The following is a 20,765-nucleotide window of genomic DNA, read 5'->3' as shown; positions in this document are numbered from 1 at the left end:
AACTGAAGTACAACTGTTTGAAGGACTGGCTATAGTTTCATTCTATAAATCCCACACTGAGAGATTATGAACTCTCAAAGTCTTTATTAAAAAAACCAAAAAAAGTCTAAATAAAACAATGCTTGGTTTTCATTCTCTGCTCTTTTCTTGGAATAATGCAAGCATGGTACTATGCTGGTATAATTTTGGCATTACCACCTCGGCTGTGAAGCACAGGGAAATGGACAAGTACCAGTTTCACAACTTTTTTTTCCCCAGAAAAAATGGTACAAACTGGGCACTGTGGGTTGTTATCTGCATAATTCCCTGTGTGGAATTATGTGACTAGGGAAGCTAGTACGGAAGCTGTGACCAGGGACTAATTAGTACCTAACTTCTGACACAGACAGAAGTGGCAAGGGCTTAGAAGAAATAAAGCCAAAGCATATGACCTGTTCTGCAGTATGCCGCCAACAAAGCAGGAAATGAAAACCCACTGATTACTGAACTATGAAGTAACAGCAAATATTTCAGACTCCAGATGATGTTTCACTTCTATCAAGCACAGTCCCATAAGCATCACAGATTTTTAAGTAGATATGTGTTAAAAATACGTTCACTTTTACCTGTGAATACCATCAAGGAGACCTGTTAAATAACATTTTTAACAATTAATGCAGAGCTTTAGATAGGTTACAGAAGCAGAATGCAAAGAATGGTTTAATTACTGTTTACAGAAGGAAGGAAACATATCACTGAATAAGTTCTCCTTTTGGCATCAAAGCTGGAGTGCAGATGCCAGGCAGAAACATAACATACGCAAAATGACCTGCATTTTTTGGATCTCTATGAAAACATCTGTTTGGTGTATTTTAACTGCATCCTTGCCTGAAAGGAGGTATCAGGCATCCTTCACATGGAGTTCTGCTAGAGTTAACAGCAGTAAAGCATGAGCACTGCCCCAGGAAGATCATGAACATCATCAGAACAGGGACTTCATTTATTGAACTGAGACAGTAGTCCATCATAACAGATATTCAAATGCTGTCTCTGCTTTGATGATGTATTTATCACATTAGAAATGCCTTTTTTTAGGATTAACAGCTCAACAGCTAGCTTGGGCAAAACCACTATGGTCCTACTCCTGCTGTACAAGTCTCACGGAATAATAATAAATACCCCAAGACCAAGAGAATCAAAAAAACCAAGTCCACTTCTAATGAACAAGGATAAGTAACTATTCATCAAAAAGCATAAAAGTTACTCTCTAACATTGAAGTAATCATTGCATTTAATACTATAAAAAGTTCTAAACAGTCCCAAGCTAAAGAAGTCCTGTCAAAATAAAAAGATGTAATTCAAATACCAATTTGAATAAAAGCTTTACAATGAAATCTCTTGCAACTGACAACACAAATCCAAGATGAGTAACAAGCAACAACAAAGCACATATTTCTAATCTATACATTGCCTACACGATCAAATATACTACTTGGTGTTTTAGCAATTACAGCTGGTTTTGCTTCAGCTTTGAAATGATTACAGTTCTAACATTTTCAAATCCGTTCTTTCAAGTGAGGCATCGCAGTCACATTTTGGAAAATACTTGACACTTGCAAATTCTTTTTCTGATAGTTGTTTATATTTAATGGCATAATTACAAGAAAACATTTCTGAATTTTGTGCACTTTATGTTGTGATGCTCAGTAAACTTAAGCTTGAATTCTACTGAAAGATAAACTAAATTGCCAGAATTTTTCAAAATCATGATAACTGTACTTATTGTTTGACATCCCACGTAACATAAAATGATTATGTCAGTTATGCAAAGACAATTGCAAACAGTAGATGCTTATTCACTTCCTAAATGTTATGTGACCATTGCAGAAGTACATTGCTTAGAAGCTAATGATAGCATTAAGATACTAGAAAAATTAATAATGTCAGGTGTATGTCAGATTTAAGGTGGGTATAGGTAGCTGTTAAGTTCACTGTGCCTGTGCTCTCAGCTGTTAGGATACAAGTTAGCTCTGGTGCACAAGTTATATACCCGCATCATCATGTCTGAACTGATAATATTGCCAGACATTGCTATATAAAGTTATGAACTAAGTTGCATGTAATTGTTAATGATATCTGCCAATTTACCTTTCCAAATGATTACAGTCCATTAGCAGAAAAAAGCAAGTAGTGTTGCATTGTTACGGTATGTCTTCACACTTTGTGTTCTGCTTCATCTATGGTTAATGCCCCCACACCCATTGCCACTATTACTCAGTAAGGAAATAAAGTTGTAATTTTAAAAGCCAGCGATCAAGTGGCATGCAATTCCAACAGCAGCTGGGTTTTTGTGGTTAGTAGTGAATGGAAATGGATGCTTCATCCTTTGGACTTCTTTCCACATAGGTGGAGGAGAAAGAAGCCAAGAAAAGGGTTACAAGCTGATAAGCATGATGTCCTTTTCCAAAAACAGCAGGGGCAGTAGATACGTGGTCTCAGTTACCTCCTTTCCGCTTTTTCCAACATAGGCAAGCTCAAAGGATGGCTCCTGTGAAGGGAAAACAAAGCACCCTGCCCTCTTCCTTCTCTTCTAATTACAGTTTTCCTTCCTATACGCTGATGACTCATTGAGGGCCTACAAATCTCTTGTATCCTACCCAGGTATTCCTTCCTGTTCATCTCCCTGGCAAGAAAAATCCCACTACCTCTTGCCTATAGTTACATTCCCATTCTGTCTCCTACAAAAAATGAAAGATTTTAATAGCATGTGCTGCCCACTTCATGCTTAGCCCTATTTCTCACAGGTTGCCATGCAGCACAGGACAGATAAAATGCCTTGGATTTAATTCTCCCAAAGAAAGTGAATCCAATTACAAATTTCCCTTCCAGTTATCTTCTTTTGTAGGATTCCTCACGCCACTTGGTGCCTTCTGGTTTCTCCCTTGATCCTCCACAAGGCTTTGGAGATGGTGCAATACTGTTCTATTGCTCTACAACTCTTGCACTGTTCAACTGTCTTCCAGGTATGGAGAGATTCTTTTCCCCAGTGTCTCAGCAAGGCTTTCCCTGTGAACTGACTGCTCCCTGCAGACCCCTAAACCTCTCTGCATATGCTGGCTACGTATCAGCACAGTCTTGTATACAGTCAGCTAGATACACACATGCACAGACACATACATAAGCTGCTTCTATTTCTCCTCAACCGTAGTAAGGAAAGCCCTATTTCTATGGTTGCAGCTGTATTTCTTGCAAACTGTTTCCTGGAAGGTTTTAACAACATATAGCCAGGTTTCCTCTACAAAAACTCATGACAGGAATATCATAGTGTACTGAGCAGAAGTTGAAATTAGTCAACATAAAAAACAGAAGAAGGTGGAGGACAGGACCAGAGAGAAATATATTTGGATTTTTGCCTTACTTACTCTTTGGTATTACTTGCAACAACACCAGAAGCAATGTTTTCACTTATAAAATGTGATTTTCAAACTAATTGTATTACTTTTTCTGTGATTTCTGTATTGTAGGCAAAACTAACGAAAATTCTAAGATGACTTCCAAAATTGACTACAAACTATGTATTTGTTTGTAACTGAATACTGAGTATACTTGTAACTGAGTATAATCTGATTTGGTAACATATGTAAATTGCCACCTAACCACAAGCCAAAGCCTTGAACAAACAGTCCTCTTATCTGTGTAACTTGAATGTGAAGGTACCCATTGGTTGGGATGAAGTTTGAGAGTTCTGATTTCTTTCAAAGGCATGGCAAATTCTCTCAGATCAGTGAAGTCTTCATCAAACCCATAAAAACTCAGCAATTTTCTATCACACCACTTTAAACTATACAGAATTGTGGCTCAAATTGCACGAACATGTTTACTGAATAAACATGATTAATGTTTATTAAACTACACTTATTAAACATGGTCTACTTGATTTTTCATCTAAAAAAGAAAGACATTTCCTATGTATTTTTTATTTACCCAGGCTCTTCAACACAAACTGTACATTGCAGAAATTTCTTACATCCATTTCCAAAACTGCCACATTTGCTTTTCATGCTGTAGTCAGTAGGCTGAAAACATCTATCTGTACTAGAATGTTTTGGATATTTTTGAGAAAACAAACAAAATCCTAATAACTCAGCTGCAGTTATATGCTGCTCACAGATGTACTCTACATTAATAGTTCTAAATTTTGAAACAGGATAAAAACTGTCTTTACCCACACAAGTCAGACAGAAAAAAACATCTAATGCAAAATATGAAGAGCAAAGTAGAAACAGACAATGCTGTGAAGAAGAAACAAAAAGCACAGTACAATGATGTTATGTGTGTTCAGATCAGACACTGCACCTATTCAGAACTTTTTCTTTCATTACCAAAGTGCTCTAATGCTTTACTTAACTACTTTTTAGGTATGTTCCCTGACAGCATCACTTACCATCACACTTTTGAGTTGCCTCATTTTGTTTGTGACCAGCAGGACACTTGCACTCGTACGAACCTACTGTATTAAGGCAGTTTCCCCCCTGGCAGACTCCAGGGATAGCCTGGCATTCATCAACATCTACAAAGAGAAAAGAGAAGGATTATTTGCCATAAGACACAAAATTTCATCATGGCTTTTGCTGATAGACAGAAAGCTCTGAAAATATTCTTAAAAATAACCACAGCAACCCCCAGCACATTTCTGCACTTCAGTACCGATACAAGAAATGGCAATAACAGCAGTAACATGACTCAGACCTTCATGTGTGTTGTATTCAATTCCATGTAAGGTCAAAATGTATTACATGTATTGATTTATGACTTACATAGCTTTAAATATTTAAGAAGTGTACCTAAGTCAAATTTGTACACCTTACGGTTGGTATCCTACGCCCTCCGATTGTTTCTTATATATGGCCATTACAAAATGCAGATTCTTATTTTGAAAGGATCTCTACCTGTACATATGGACCACCCTCCTGTCCACCTTCACTATATGATAATTCTCGCAGGATATTCTTTCTGGACAGAAGTCAAACTACTCAAGTCAATAGAAAATAGGTGTTATTCAGCCAGGATAAGTTGCATAGCAAACGATCTGCATAACTTTATTTACTGAAGTAATAAGTAGGACGAGAATTTCATAGATTTCTTTAGGCTGGACCGTCAGTGTTAAATAAACGCTCTTAGAAAATATATTGCCATTTTCGCTTTACATCTTACTTTCAGTAACTTCCTGTATATTTTATTATGTGCTATTTCCAGTTCAAATTGTGTTGGGTTTTTTGTGCCCCACTCTCATTTCTTTATACATAAACCATCCTGTATTTCTGTAGAGTTTTACACAAAGCTATCATATGACTCAATGTGTAAGTGCAAATGGGCAGTTAAAGTAATACCAAGGATCATAGAGGCCTTTATGAAATAACCAGTGCTAAAGCAGACTGAAATTCTTTGTACACAAGGAAAGGGAGAACACGCTGTAGACTACTGCATGATATACATATTATATGTGGGTCTGTAGCTTCTCAGTAGCTCTTTTTAAAAGTTCAGTTAATCTATGGCTATCAGAGAGCTGAGAATTAAGCAACTGTACTAATTCCTTCATAACAAAATTTCACATGCAGCCAGATGTTCATGGACGAGAGAAAGCTTGGAAGTCTTGTTCCAAAACCTGCAGAAGCTCTTCTGTGAGATTTCAGATATTTCTTGTCAAACACTTTGCCCTTTCACAGAAGTGGCAAAAATCAACTGATTTTGTTAGTTCTCCACACTGTGAAACAGAAATCAAGGAAAAGGGAGTCACATAGCTTTCAAAGTTTCTTCCGTGCAGAGGTCAATTTCATACTATTTTCTCTTTTTGGATTATAATTAAGTACGGAATTCAATTATAGAGTTAAAGCAATATACTGCCTATTTTAAAAAACCACAATTTTATTTCACTCCTTTCTCCATTATGATTTAAATACCTATTTAAGATTATTATATTTTTAAAGCATTTAGGAAAAGTATTTTTCATCTCTTTTTTTCCCCAGGTTTCTCATTAGTGCCAAATAAGGAAAGAATTTTAACTGTTACCCTATTTCCATTTTCAGTCAGTTTCCCTGTTAGCTTGCACGTATTATTAAATGAAGCAGCTGCTAAACTTTATTTAAGATGCAGAGGAAAGCATCTCTTTCCTCTTCAGATTCATGCTAATTTTCTTTCTCTCTACCTTTCCCCTTCCACAACCAGCTCTTTCCTGCTATGAATGTAGAGAACAGCAAGATACAGATGGGGTAAGACAAACATATTAATAGTAGAATACAGTACTCCTTTTCAGGAGAATGTTCATTGTCTCTAGCCCTTACAAGAACCTGAAACTCCACCTGAGTTTGTGGATGATAGTACTTCCTTAGTTCTTGTTACTCCTGGTGTTTGTGCTATCGATAAAATCTATGATATATGTGTTGCACAGTCACCTGCTTTTTTCATTTAAGCAGGTATAAATGCTCACAGTCAAGGAAGAAGGCAATTTTTAATTTTTTTTTTTTTAAAATCACTGGACTTGGTTTTAAGTACATTGGCTGGAGAAGTTTGCATTTAGTTCCTGAATATGTACTGATTTAGTCAGCACAGGGCCATGTCCAAACAGAACAGTTACACTGTAAATGGATTAAGGACTATCAGAGGCATAAACTTTCTGCAAAAATTTTTCTTCTAATTAACCAGTGCTTGGTGCAATCTAGCTTACCTGGAAAGTAAACATTCTGTCTCTCAAGTATTTTAAGGAATTTAGATATGATTTAGCAACATCTAGACAGAAGATGAGTTCCATTATTTATTCACACTCAGCCCACTCCGTAGCTCCCTTCCAAGTAAAACTAATATGGTGTTTGTCTTTTGACCCTTGGGCCTCAAAATGCATTCATCACACACAGTATGCCTGTGCCTTGTGTCATTGATTGTGCTTATTTAAATTAGGCCAACTGTGTCAGCAGATTAGTGGTTAAAAATGATCACTGTGTATCTTTCACAATTTTGTAAGTCAAAGATGTCAAGTAATGGTAAATTAATGGCAGTAGCAGCAGGAAATAAATACTTTCCAGAAACAGGAAAAGCATCACTAAAGCCTTGAATTGAACAAAATTTTAAGATCTATTGATTCCATTCATTTCTTTCAATTCCAATCCTATGGTTTTAAAAGAACAAATAAATGTCAAGCTCTGCTGAAGTCTGAAAAGCCAATCCCAGTTATGCAACACTGTGCAGTGTTTGTCCAGTGAAGAAAACACAAATGCTATCACTATGAAAGGTGAGATCCTGCAAATCTTTGAATCACATCCACTATCTCGCTTTTATGTTCTAATATCAATCTTAATTTGTGATAGCTTGTATGTTAACTATTCTAAGTCATACTTAAATGTAAATAGAATAAGAATATTCAACTTCAATGTTAGGTTAAAACATATATATACACTATAAGACTGATGCTTTTTTGGTATTATCTTTTGATGAAAACCCAAGTTTGTTTTAATACATCATTAATGTTTTGGAACTGAGGAAAGTCAGAAAGGACAAAAGTATTTTCTTAAAAGGGTATATTTTATGAATTGTTTCCTAAATGCCATTTTAAGATACAAGAACATTTTTTTCTGAAAATGCAACAAATTTGAAACGAAGCATATCTTTATTTACTTTTTTATATATTTGACAGGCTAAGCCACACAGGAGTTTTAGCATTATTAATTATCCATTTACCCATGCTTTTAAACCCCAACCACATTAGCACAATAAACTTTTTGCCATAAACAGAAAATTAGATTAATATCTTTTTAGATACAGTTCCGTATACATAGGTTTAATTTGCTACAGATTAAGTAGAACGTTTCCATGTGTTCATAGGCTTGATAATATCTGGGAAGTGAAAAAAGGTTCCTTGCTTTTGCAGAGTTTTCTCTGCAAAATGCCTGTGGGATTTGCATAGCTAACTTTAAACATGTACCTTTGAAAACTCAGTCAAATTCAGCTTCCCTTTCTGATGAGTGGACTGGTTCTCAAAAAAACTCTGAAAAAACAAAAAGCTCGGCAAAACAAATCCTCTCAGATTTTCTAGATAAATTTTGGAAAGTGCACTTTTTATTTACAATGGTAGTAATAACAATTACTCAAATACAAATTTTCTCTTGAATTCTACCTATAATATGTATGGGGATTTTCTCTGCAATGGGCTTGGCATGTGGGAACTAAAAAGTAAACTAGTCATCAGTACAACAGAAAACTGTTGGTTCTTCCTCATCCTAGATAAAAGAAATACTACAAATACAAACATACAACAGAAATCATACTAAGTTTTTTTTTTTTCCCCCTGTTTTAATACTTATTTTCATGATAGCAGGACAGGATCCTAGATGACACTATTAATATTGTCAGTAAACCACACACATTAATTCCAAACGCTAGATTATCTCAAAATTCTCATCTATCATTCTTCATTGTGAATTTGAACCTTCATCTGTCTTCTCTCTTGTCCAGCCCACATCAGTGTCTTTAATATTCAGTATAGTATATTCCTACTACCGAACAGTTCTTTTGGGGTATTACCTCCTGTCATGGTTATATACACTTAACGATGTCAGCAACGGTAGCAGGAAGAACCTTCATATTTTCTAAAGCTATTCGGCCAGGACTACTTTTCTCTACTTAATGCAAAAAATTAACTATCTGAAGGGAAAGGGTGTAACTGAGAAATGGACTGTTGAGGAATGCAGGGAGGAACTGAGAAAACATCCAACACATGATTTCTGCCATTATGCTATTCCTAAGGCCATGTAGCAATGGCAAGAAAGTACTTTCAAGTGGAACATTTAAGTTCCTCCTGCCTGAATTCTTGGGAAGAGGGAGGTCTGAACAGCTACAACTCCCGTTTAAGCAATGACTGAACAGAAACTGCAGGGGCGGGCGGGGGGCAGGGGGGAATCAATTTGAATTTTGATTGGGTTTACTTCTCTAATTTTTTTAAAGCTGTTCATGGTAATAACAAAACAACAGTTACTACCGTAATGTTCCATCCAAGCACATTACTCAGAGAACATAATTAATCCTGAAGAGGTGCTAAAAAGCCATTTAAGTTACACTAAGATTGCAACATGCACATCCTGTGAGGAGCTGGAGCAACTTCATACTCAGTAGTTAAATCTTGTTACACTCTGACACCTAACACATATTGAAATTATGACCTATTTTCCAATAGTAAGGCTTGCAAGCTCTATTGATTTTAACTTGTTCATACCAACACCTAAACTAGGCTATCTGCTGATGTAAGCATTCACCTCAAAAATGACAAGCAAACTATGGACTAAGTGAGTCTGGTCTAATTGGTATGTGACAAAGATACAGTTTTACTGAATACCAAGGGGGTTTGTGTTCCTTTAATAGAAGTCTCTGTAAATCTGATGTCATCGGCAGAAAGAAAAGCATTGAAAAGCATTTGCCAGATCTCTGTAATTGTTTCTAAAACCCTTATAGAAATTATTTAATGCCAGTCTTATCTGACATTTCTACTTCATGAAATGAAGCCTCCTCAGATAGGAGTTATCACAGTCGGAGAACAACTGTTTCCTGAATTGCTAATACTTCTCTCTTAAAATCTTTGTAGTACTCCCCAGAGCTCCATCTTGACCTCTTTACTTTCTTCTTCACAGTTTACCTCTGCGCAGTCATAGATGCTATCGTTATTGCAGCTTCTGCCTAAGCACAACTCACAGATCTACCACCCTTTACTACTCCTATTTGGATTGAACTCTCCCTTCACTTTTCGCTGCCAGGATGAGTTTGGCACAGAAATTTTAAGAGTTGATATATTTCCTTGCAGTACTGCAGTGTAGTAGTAAGTACCTCAGTCCCTCCTGGAGCTCCTACTTTAACTGACTGTTGGAGGTTTTTTTGACCCCCTGTGAACAACAGTGCTGTATCCTTTTTTTCTAAAATTTTCTTACCTAGCTGTAGCAAAATCCTGCAGCTTATTTCTACAGACTATGTACCCTAATATGGAGTTTGGAAAGGTAAACAGGGTCTCCACAGTGTCAAGTGCTACATACAGTCCCTTCGTTCAGTGGAGTGGTCTGATAACCCAGAACAGAATAGACAACATGCTATCAACTTGCAAACACCACAGAACTTAGGTCAGGAGGAGTTACTAGTTCTCAGAGCTTAAAAGGAACAGTCTCAACTGTTGGGAGTAAAGGCAATGATTTTGTGGAACAAAGAAATTCTTCGACTCTCCTTTTCCATGCAGAAAATCTAACTTTTCTTCATCTGTTTGTGCCTTACCATCATCTTGTAACATCATGTGCTAACTCCTGCTGACATAAATACAACCATGTCTTCTATATAGTAATAATATGTCAAAAATGTAGCAAAAATGATGGCTGTTTAAACTTTCTTTGTTCATCCATCACACAAAGTAGACTACCACATTGTTTCTATGCTTCCCAGTGGAATTCACCAATGATGTTAACTGCATAACGTAAAACACGTTCACCACACAGAATAAGGTGGCAGAAAAAAGAAAACACAGTGTTGTGGGCACAGATGCTAAAGACCTCTACTGATCTCTCACATAATTTAAATGAGGTCCCAGAAGCTATGCCAGGATGAGTTGGGCAGAGAAGTTTTAAGAATTCATTGTATCTGGCCAACATCTTCGTCATACAAAGGAGCTTGACTTGGAGACTGTAACCAACGTGCATGCCTTCAGTACGCAATTTCTGTTTATGACATTGTTATGAAAAGAATGTCTAAAATATACTAACCACTTCCAGATGAACAGTAAAACATAAGCTGTTATACACAGGTGGAGGCCTGTTTCTGACATAGAAGGAAAAGCGCAATGAAATATTTCTTAGTATAATTCGGATGTTTTAAGCTGTGTAAACACAGAAAAGCAGGAAAGCAAGTATTTGAAACGAAGCAAAATTAAGGGATTTATTGTTGCTTAAAACTAATCTAAGTATTTTAAGTAAGGTAGATGGCCTTGCTAAGACAGAGCTGTGAGAAGTTCCACAGAAGTGAATTTAAGCTAATAGCTTCAGTTGTAGTTTCAGGTCAACCATACCACCATGTGAATGAAAACCGAAGGAAAAACCCCAAATGATGTTTCATCAAGTTTTAATTTCTAAGAATTAAAAATCTTACAACATCTTGACCTTCTCTCAATTTTTCAACTCAAGTTCATAGAGGACTCTTACCAAGAACTCTAATGGAAGAGACCTGAAGTAGAGATCCAGCCAAACAACTGAATTTGTAGATTTAGTGCAATTTTAAGCCACTGAACTATGATGCAGTGTAGGGGGGAAGGCAGCACTAAGAGTAATGGTGCAATACATGTGGCTGCAGAGAAGACTGAAAGAGAAGGAACAGGGAAATAGAAGTGAGAAAAGGAGGATATTACCTAGCCTCTTTTGAGGCAGTAAAAAGTAACTTTCCTGAAATCTTTTATAACACCATAAGCAACAGCAGCTGCCCAAATCAGGATGTTTTTCACAGAATTACAGACTGGTTGAGGTTGGAAAAGACCTCTAGAGGTCATCTGGTCCAACCACCCTGCTCCTGCAGGGACACTTAGAGCAGGTTGCAAAGGATCATGGCCAGACAGCTTTAGAATGTCTCCAAGGATGAAGATTGCACAACCTCTTTGGGCAACCTGTGCCAGTGGTCGGCCACCCTCACAGTAAGAAAATGTTTCTTGATGTTGAGGAGGATTTACCTGTGTTTCAGTTTGCACCCATTGCCTCTTGTCCTATCACTGGCCATGACCGACTTAGAAACAGCCCAGCTCTGTCCGCTTTGCACCCTACCTTCAAATATTTCTATATACTGATGAGATCCTCCTTGAGCCTTCTCTTCTCCAGGCTGAAGAAACCCAGTTCACGCAGCCTTTCCTCAGAGGAGAGATCCTCCAGTCCCTTCATCACCTTTGTGGCCCTTCATTGGACTCTCTCCAGTAGCTTCATCTCTCTCTTGTTCTGGGGAGCCCAGAACTCAACACAGCACTCCCAACTGTGGCCTCATCAGTGCTAAGGAGAGGGGAAGGATCACCACCCTTGACCTGCTGGCAATAATTTTTCTTTCACAGCCCAGGATAACATTAGCTTTCTTTGCTGCAGGGGCACATTGCTGGGTCATATTCAACTTGGTGTTCACCAAGGCCCCTCAGATCCTTTTTTGCAACATTGCTTTCAAGATCATCAGCATGCAGCAATACTGGCAGCTGAAGTTGCCCTTCCCCAGGTGCAGGACTTTACACTTCTCTTTGCTGAAGTTCAGGAGGTTTCTGCTGGCTCATTTCTACAGCCTGTTGAGGTCCTTCTGGATGGCAGCATGACCCTCCAGTGTATCAGCCTCTCCTCCCAGTTTGGTGCTGTCTGCAGACTTGTTGAGGGTATACACTCTGTCCCATCATCCAGCTCATTAACGAAGATGTAAACAGATCTGGGCCCAGTATCAGTCCCTGAGGTACAGTGCTAGTCACCGGCCTCCAGCTGGACTTTCCACCACTGACCACTACCGTTGAGGCCCGGCCATTCAGCCAGCTTTCCATTCGCCTCACCACCTGCTCATCCAGCCTGTACACCAACACGTTATGGCAGACAGAGCCAAAGACCTTTTTCTGAACTACCTAACAGAAATTCTTGCTAACACATACACAAACAAATCCTGCTACTGTATGCTTTTTGTTATTTTGTAAAGAGAGAATTAAAGTAGAAAGTTCTCCAGCACTACAGGGAATCACCTGTATAAAAATTCAGAGCAGATCACTCCAGTCAACTTTATCACTTTGCTAAGAAGGTTCTTAACTCTGTCACTGAGACCTGCTTATGCATGCAATGCCTGCGGTACTGCAGCTGCGCTGCCTCACACGGATTTTGGAAGCTATAAGATATGAATACACAGACACAGAACAGTATACAGACACTTTGTGAGATCAGAAAACAAACAAAACTAAAAAAATCCTGCCACTCAAAATCATTTGAACCTCCGCCTATCCCAATTAGCTGGAGATTGATTGATCAAAAAGGATTTTACTCTCTTTGTTAATTTATTTCATTATACAGATCATAACCAGAACTCATAGAACGGTGCTGATTTACAGCATCTGTTTTCAGCCCAAATACCAACTTTACTCTGTGTTGTTAACATCTGTAACGCTCTGTGGGGAGGCAACTGAGACGGAGGGGCCGTGCTCTGGACGGGCTCTGCCGCTCCCTTCTGCTGGGCCCGATCCGGCTGGGCAGCGGTGCAGTGGCAGCGGTAGGTGGTGAGCACAGGCAGCGCCAGGAAAGCGGTATGAATCGCTCCCCGAGAGCCCTATCCGACCACTCCCCAGGAAGGGTGGGCCAGGGCCTTGGTGGTGTCCCCTCACTTGGGACGTAAGCATACTTTCCTGTGAATTGAGTGATACCTATTAGGTAGATTATAAGAAATTTTGGAATAAAGGCGGAATAGTCCTCACTCATAGGGTGGTGTAATTGTTATCCATTTAGTACATGCCTTATCTTAATACCGCTCACTTTGTACCTCAGACTAACAACCTTATTCCTTCAACTGGTAGACAGCGACAGAGGGCCTGCCCACGACACAAAGTGGTGCAGCATGATGGGTCTGATGATAATAGGGTAGAGATTTATTTGGGTAAGCATGGGATCCCCCCTGCCCTGCCCCAGTTCCTGACCTAAAACAAGCACTGCAGCTCCACAAGTGTGATGGGGGAAGCTGCTTGTGGACAGCCCTGGCCAAAATAAATGTCCACTGGAGCACACATGGTCAACTGATTGGCAAGGCTTTTGGACCTGGACTACCCTTGCTGAACCTGTCGACTCCCCCAGGAGTGCCTCAACATCTGCATATTAGCCAAGGAGTATCTTTTAACCACTCCACTGAGGGGCTTAAACAAGGCCTCCTTTTGAGCATGCTTAATAATATCTGGAGCATTCAGACTCCTGACAGGCAAGACCCTAAAAATTCCCCACAAGTGGATCCAGTGGTAACCATCAGGCCTTTCCCCATCAAGATGGTTTTCTTTTCTGTTTTGCAGGAACGTCATGGAGCAATTCATGACTCAGAACAGCATAATTTGGTTCACTTGCATGGTAGGTACACAGTCCTTGTATTCCACTGAGGCCCCGTTGCCAGCACGGCAGCAATACTGGGTGGTGTTGACTTACTAGAAGGAGTGGAGAGGATTGCCTGTAGTGACTGGGTCACTACAGGTTCATGTAGGTTTTTTTAATTTTTCATGCAGTTGTTCGGCATGCAGCACCATATCTCTTAAGATGGAGGCAGCAAATGACACTACACCTGGTGGCAGGCTAGACCAAGCTCTGTTCTGGAAGGCCTTGGTGTAGGATTGCTGCTGGTAGCATGTGGCCAACCAGTTGCATTTTGAGCAGGCTCACAGGCGCCTGAACCATGCCAATATGAAGTGGCTTGGCCTCTTTTTCCTGACAGCCATTAGTGCAGTCCCACAGACAGATGCTGCCACTCAGTAAGGGCTTAAAAGTAATGTAGTCTTGCAAATGGTAATGGATTTTGCATGAGATGTGGGTATTAATGATGGTCCTGCCTGTATTGCCACTGTTTCTGCCTGTATTGACACTCTGACGTCAGCTGAGAGCTTGCCTTTACACCTTTATGGCTCAGGCATTGACATATCAGAATTAATAGCAAACACTTCCAAAACATCAGTTCCCCTCAATGCCACTGAAAGTGTCCAGGTGTGTTGCATACCTCTAGCTTCAGGTCCCATGTGCTTGAGCCTAAATGACAGTGAAAGCTGGCCGGAATGGGTAGACGGCTGGACTACCAACACCACCACCCATACTTGGGACTGGGATTGGACCACCCCAAGCAGTGGATTTAATTTAACCCCCTTTAATGCATCAAAGCCTAACATCTCTGTTTCCTATACAATGCAAGATTGTGATAGACAGTCCCATGCGAAACATGCAATGGTACTCTGTGGGACACTGATTGGTTTAATTTAGAAGCAGTAAAACAGTCACTCCCAGGCTAATTTCAAATTCCTTAGTTTCAAATACAAGATGTTTCCTGGTACATCCCCTTAGGAGGAAAATGAAATCTAACTAAGTGGGCCCACGCAGGGAACCACTCTAAGGTCCAAGAGTTTAAACTCATCGACCTGCTACAAGAGAAGTGGGCCCTCTGGTCTCATACTATACATCAAGCTTTACTCATGTGGGAAAAGACTGTTTCCATGGTGGTACTGACACCCCTGGGTATGGTATGGCTGTATAGTGACAAATATGCCTATCCTAACTTTAATTGGTGGAAAAATGAAACCTGGGAAAATGCCTATCAGCCAGCTGCCTGCACCCTAGATACCATTCTATTTTGCCCTCGGAAATGGATGCCCCATATGTTGCACCACTTAACTGGGCATAACTATCAGGTAAAGCAAGAAACACTTACTCGGAAAGAAATGAGTGTGGGTCAACGGCAGAAATCTATGATGGGATGGGGGGCTGACTAGTTTATTCCAGATAGCAACATTAAGACTAACTGTCATTGGAGAAATCCTCATCCATCTGAGACATCTGGCCAACAGCACCAGAACATCCATCACGTTGGTCAACACACAATTGCAAGCCACCACCAAGATGATACTACAAAATAGACTGGCGCTAAATGCTCTCTTGCTCAAACAAGGTCAAGCGTGAGCACTCATCAACACAACAGACTGTTGTACCTTGGACTCTGAACCTTATTTCTTCAAGCAATAGATAGCGGCGTAGGGTCTGACCGCAGGACCTACTTGGTTTCCGTTGCTTCTTGAGAAGGTTCTAAGACAACACAGCCTGCAGACTGACTAAGTGTATCAGCCTGTAACAGAGAAGTATTACATTCTCCTTCGGGAGTTCTAGTATCCTCTGGTATTGCATTCTTTACGCAGTTTTTTCTGAAATTTAGCCAAGCAGCTACAGCAGAACAGATACCTGTCTTTCAGGATAGGTAGACTGGAGTAACAACAGAAAGGAGAAGTAGCAAATCTCTTAATATCATGGAAAGAGATACCGGGTAAGGCAAGAATGCTTTCCCGTGTCTCAAATATTTTATGAATTTAAACATAGGAAGGACTGCAGTCCTTCCTTACTCATGCATTTTTCTAGCCCTATACAAATAATCCAAACAGGGCATCCAGAAGGTTCATTATGTGCTTTATCTAAATGATGGGATTAAAAAAAAAAAAGTCTGTATAATAACTCCCAACCACTTCAGAAAGAAAACAACTCAGTAGCAAGAAATAGTGAATTTTTCAGTAGAATGAATGAAGTATATATTGGTTAAGGGCTACAGCAACATAAGCCAGTTGCCTGATTGGTGCTCTACTGCAGTATCTGACGGCTGTGCTCAACAGACATTCTGACATTTTCATGCTCTGTACTTACAGCTCCTTGATTGGCATTCATTTTTTCCAGGCACTTGAGTTTTGTTCTATATGTACCCTAGCTAAAATCTGGAAGCAGCAAAGCATATCCAAATTTTATTAAAAGTAAGACACAGAACATAGACAAGGAAAACAGTGATTTTGTGTTAAGTGGTCTGCAAGGTTTTCAAGATGCGTACCAGCAACACAACAGGCGTGCACAATTTAAACCAGAAGGCTTACCTTGACATGCTCCAGTGCGAATATTAGGGATAAAGCCACGACGGCACGGCTGAGGCTGAGCAGGGCACATTTCACAGGGGTGACCCCATGCACGCCCAATGGTCGCACAACAGAGGGTTTTTGTGCAAACGATTCCAGTTAGCTGGCCTTGACACATCTGGTTGTTAACTTGTGTGAAACATGGGCCGGTTCTGTAATCTGGAAAAAAGGAAAGATCACTATATTATACCAGACAGTGTACTAGTAACTATAGAAGGAATAAATTTTTAATCCAGTAGATGCCTATATTAAGAAAATCCCAAGAGGACCTGGAAATCTAAGTTATGTTACTGCTTACAGAAGTAGCATGGCACCTTCCATGGAAGGTAATGATTTTCACAAGGTTATCGTATCTTTCAATTTTTTCTTTCCAACCGATGCAAGTAGTGAAAGGCACCTGGACCCAAAACTGATCTGTGCATTGATAATGTATCCAGTAAAATCCGTAACAAGTGAAAGAGATTTACAAACAAACAAGCAAGCAATCAAAAGAGCAGACTGATTAAGCAAACAAGGACTGGGAACTGATTTGCTTCTTCCTAAGTTACTTCATGGCAATTCATGAACTACAGATCACAGCAGCCACACATCTGTTCACTCCACATTGATCAAAATCCATGCCAGCGAGTGTCACAGATTTCCTGCTGGAATGCTTAGTGCAAAATAGTACTACCTACAGAAGACTAATTGGTAAACCACCATTTATTTTCAGAGGAATAACATGAGATAATACAACCTATTCAAGCAAGACTGAGTACACTGAATATTGCATACCAACTACATGAAGATAAACTCCTTGCCAAATTCCTGTAAATAGTTAACTCATCAAGGTCCAACCAATAAAGAGAAAGATTTTTTGACCTTATGAGGCAACACAAACTGGGAACAACAAGTAACTGAAATTCTCTAGGAACAAATGAGAAACAGATGGTTGCTCTAAGCCAGATTTCATATCCTTATGGAAACCTTAAGAAGGGAAAAAAAAAAGAAGAAAATGCAAAGCTTCCACTCAGACTCCGTCACGTGAAAGCGGGGTTACGGCTGCTCTCCCTGCTATTCTGTCCTATTCTCCTTTTTTTCCTACTGAAAACACACTCCAATACTGGTATGTGGGTCATACACTGTTTTCTGCACACTTTCATTGCTGTGCAATTGGTCTCACAACCAAGCTACAAACAGGACACTCGATGCCTTCTAGAATTTGACACTTTCACCCTGGAGAATAAAAATAAGAGCTGTGACATGTTTGGAAAGGGAGAAAATGGTCTTCTCAGTGAGACCTCATATTAAGTTTTCTTTGCACTAAGACACAAGGCTTTTAAAGTAAAAGTAGCTCAAATAGAAATAAATGTTCTGCTCCCTATCTTTGATAAAGTTCATTCAGGTATCAGTCTGGGAAAGACTTTTGCACACAGTTATTTATGCACATTGGCAGTTAATTTCAACTGGGCTGTTCACTTTAAATAAAGTTAAGCAAGTACGTAAGTATACACAACAAAAATGCCTAACAATAAAAGGAGATTAAAAGATCTTAAATACTCGTTAAGGACTGTGTATTTTAATTTTCCTTAATTTTCATTAGAAAATAATCTTCAGAGCTTTCTTTGAACCTTTGAGCTTCCCCTGTGTCCATCAAGCCACAAAGATAGTACTTTTAGTAAAATATGTACCTTATAAAAAGAAAATTCTGTCCATTAGAAAAAAGTTTCAGTGATCTTTCATCCAACACACTAAGACAAGCAACTTTACAATGGTCTCTGTTTAATTATGTCCAAGGTCCTTGCCAAATCAGAGAGTGCTGAATTTTTAACTTAAAACACAGATCCCAATGACCGATAGCAGAAGTCAGTGATCTCATCAAGGTATAGCCTCATGAGAATGACAAATATTTGAAACACAAACTCCAACCATCAAAGATTTAAATTCCAGTAACTCATGGTAATCTTGTCTGGATTTTAGTTAAGGTGTAGGGGTAAGTAAAAGGCTCCATCACAGACTATCACTGTACACTTCTTTCATATAAAGCTCACTGAGGTGTCACAAAGATTGAGGGGAATACAGGATAGACTGCATTTAACCTGGAAATCATCAGCAATGGTCAGCCTGCTATCAGAAGAAAAACAGAACTGCTTAGAATTTAAGAACTGAAAGAAATGGAATTAAATCCTAACTCCAGTGAAATCAAATGGGAATTTGGCTATTGAATTCAATGACAACACCATTTAATTCTTGGAAAACAGCACTGCACTCTTTAGCAAATAGATGTATTATAATTTGTTGCCTATATTATCTGTAAAAGCATTCTCTATGTCAGCCAGCGAAAGTTATGAGAAAAAACTTCTACTACTGCTCAATGAGCAGACTCCCATTCTAATGTCAACTAAGTAATACATACTGCTAATATGATAGTAATACAAATGATTAAAAAGAGTCCACTCATTTCATTTTCTCATTAATGACTGAAGTACAAATAATAGGCAGATTCTGGGAAAGTATGTAGTCTGCTCTATGTACTGAGAACTGATTGTTTGACTATAACCTGCACATTGCAGAATTTTTTGCCCAAGTGATGACTGCAGTTGGACCAATAAAGATTCAGTCTTTCCTGAAAATTAAGATTGATTTTAGAGTCCTCATGAATGAGATTCTCAAAAAAATTAAGCTGCAAGACAAAAGGATGTGTGTGGATAAACCTGAAAAGACCATTTACGAGCCACTAGCAACACTAGGGAGTCCCATTATAAAATACAATCACTATCAGAAGAAATTACATTTTCCAGCAGTGCAAGGGAGTATGATCTCTGGATCCACACAGATCTGTACGGGAATACCGAATCCTGTCCTACTTCTGAAGCTGTATTTTGCAACAGCCCATGTAGCCATAGATCTATTCCTGGAAGGCTACTCAATGTGCAGTTCATCCGCAGAACTTAAGCATGATGGCTGGTCATGCATTTCTTACTCGGTGCACTCAAATGGAGTCCAGTTCTTCACGGGGGAATGCCCCCTATAATGAAATGAAATAATGATTTATTATGCATCTTTAAAATTTCTAAAGCTTACATTCACCAGGACTGATAATCTTGACAACCCAGCTCACTTTGAAATTCCTATTCAGAAAATAAGTAGTTCTGCTGGGCAGTATTGTATTTTTATAGCATCTGTTCCCTAAGGTACACTTTTTATAGGACTAACCTTTGGAAAACAAGGAGCAATTACAGTAGGAGTAGAAATAGAAATTATGTATTTTTCTGTGTAATGGTTGGTGATCCTTAGAAATGTTCTGGCCAAAGACCTTTTATGTTAAGAAGTTTGGAATTCAATCAGACAAGATTAAACTTGGAACTTAAACTTGAGTTGTGAACTGTATTTGAATTCCATTACCTTCCCAAAGACATAAGATGATTATGTGCATACTCTGTCAACCCTACTGATGAAAAGTTCAGTTTGGAGGGTGTGTTTGAAAGAAAGATTAGAGAATATAACCAGACTAGAAAGACTGTTTGCGCAAGAGAACATGAATGAGTTAGGCACAAGAAGGAGTGATACCAATACACTCATTGTTTAATATATCCTATTAAGTAAGAAACATACGCTCTGGAAACCTACATATATGTGCCTACCCGCACATATATATCCATAAATCATAATGTTCAAGTTCTATAACCAAGCAACTTCCATCAGCATAACTCTGCAGGCGGTCATCTAAAAATCTGACTACTGCAACTTAAAACAGTAGAAGAACAAATGAAACTATTATTAAACTTTCAGGAAGATTTACAAATAAAAATAAATTCAACCCAAAATGCTGAGGTTCTGGATGATACTTCAGAATAATGATGTATAAGCAACAGATCCTGAGCTCCTAAGAGAACATATGGCCTATAGAACCTTGGGCTACAGAAGCAGAAACCTAGCAGCAGACCATTTCCAGGTAGGAACAGGGAAGTAACCTGCTATCTGTACCCGACAAGCATAGTTCTTTGCGTAGCTATGGCAACTGCATTTGAAACGAGATGCTGGAAAACTCCAAAAACTATGCACAGTCAGAAGAATAATTTAAGATTTCAAAAACATGCTTTATAGCAAT

General features: G+C 39.0%; 1 protein-coding gene across 1 annotated transcript in view; it reads right to left on the bottom strand.

Moving 5' to 3' along the window:
* Positions 1–20,765, bottom strand: part of LOC104159484 (fibrillin-2-like) — a gene marked incomplete at its 3' end in the record, with an annotated part of 100,429 nt that overhangs the window by 50,814 nt on the left and 28,850 nt on the right. The window contains exons 3-4 of the mRNA XM_009697403.1: positions 16,637–16,834; positions 4,424–4,549 (exon numbers count right to left, since the gene is read on the bottom strand). Coding sequence (XP_009695705.1) covers positions 4,424–4,549; positions 16,637–16,834 — 324 coding nt within the window. The remainder of the gene's footprint in view (positions 1–4,423; positions 4,550–16,636; positions 16,835–20,765) is intronic.

The sequence above is a fragment of the Cariama cristata genome, unplaced genomic scaffold (genome assembly GCF_000690535.1).
Source record: "Cariama cristata isolate BGI_N322 unplaced genomic scaffold, ASM69053v1 scaffold12713, whole genome shotgun sequence".
Classification (NCBI taxonomy): domain Eukaryota; kingdom Metazoa; phylum Chordata; class Aves; order Cariamiformes; family Cariamidae; genus Cariama; species Cariama cristata.
This window is presented reverse-complemented; position numbering and strand designations above follow the sequence as displayed.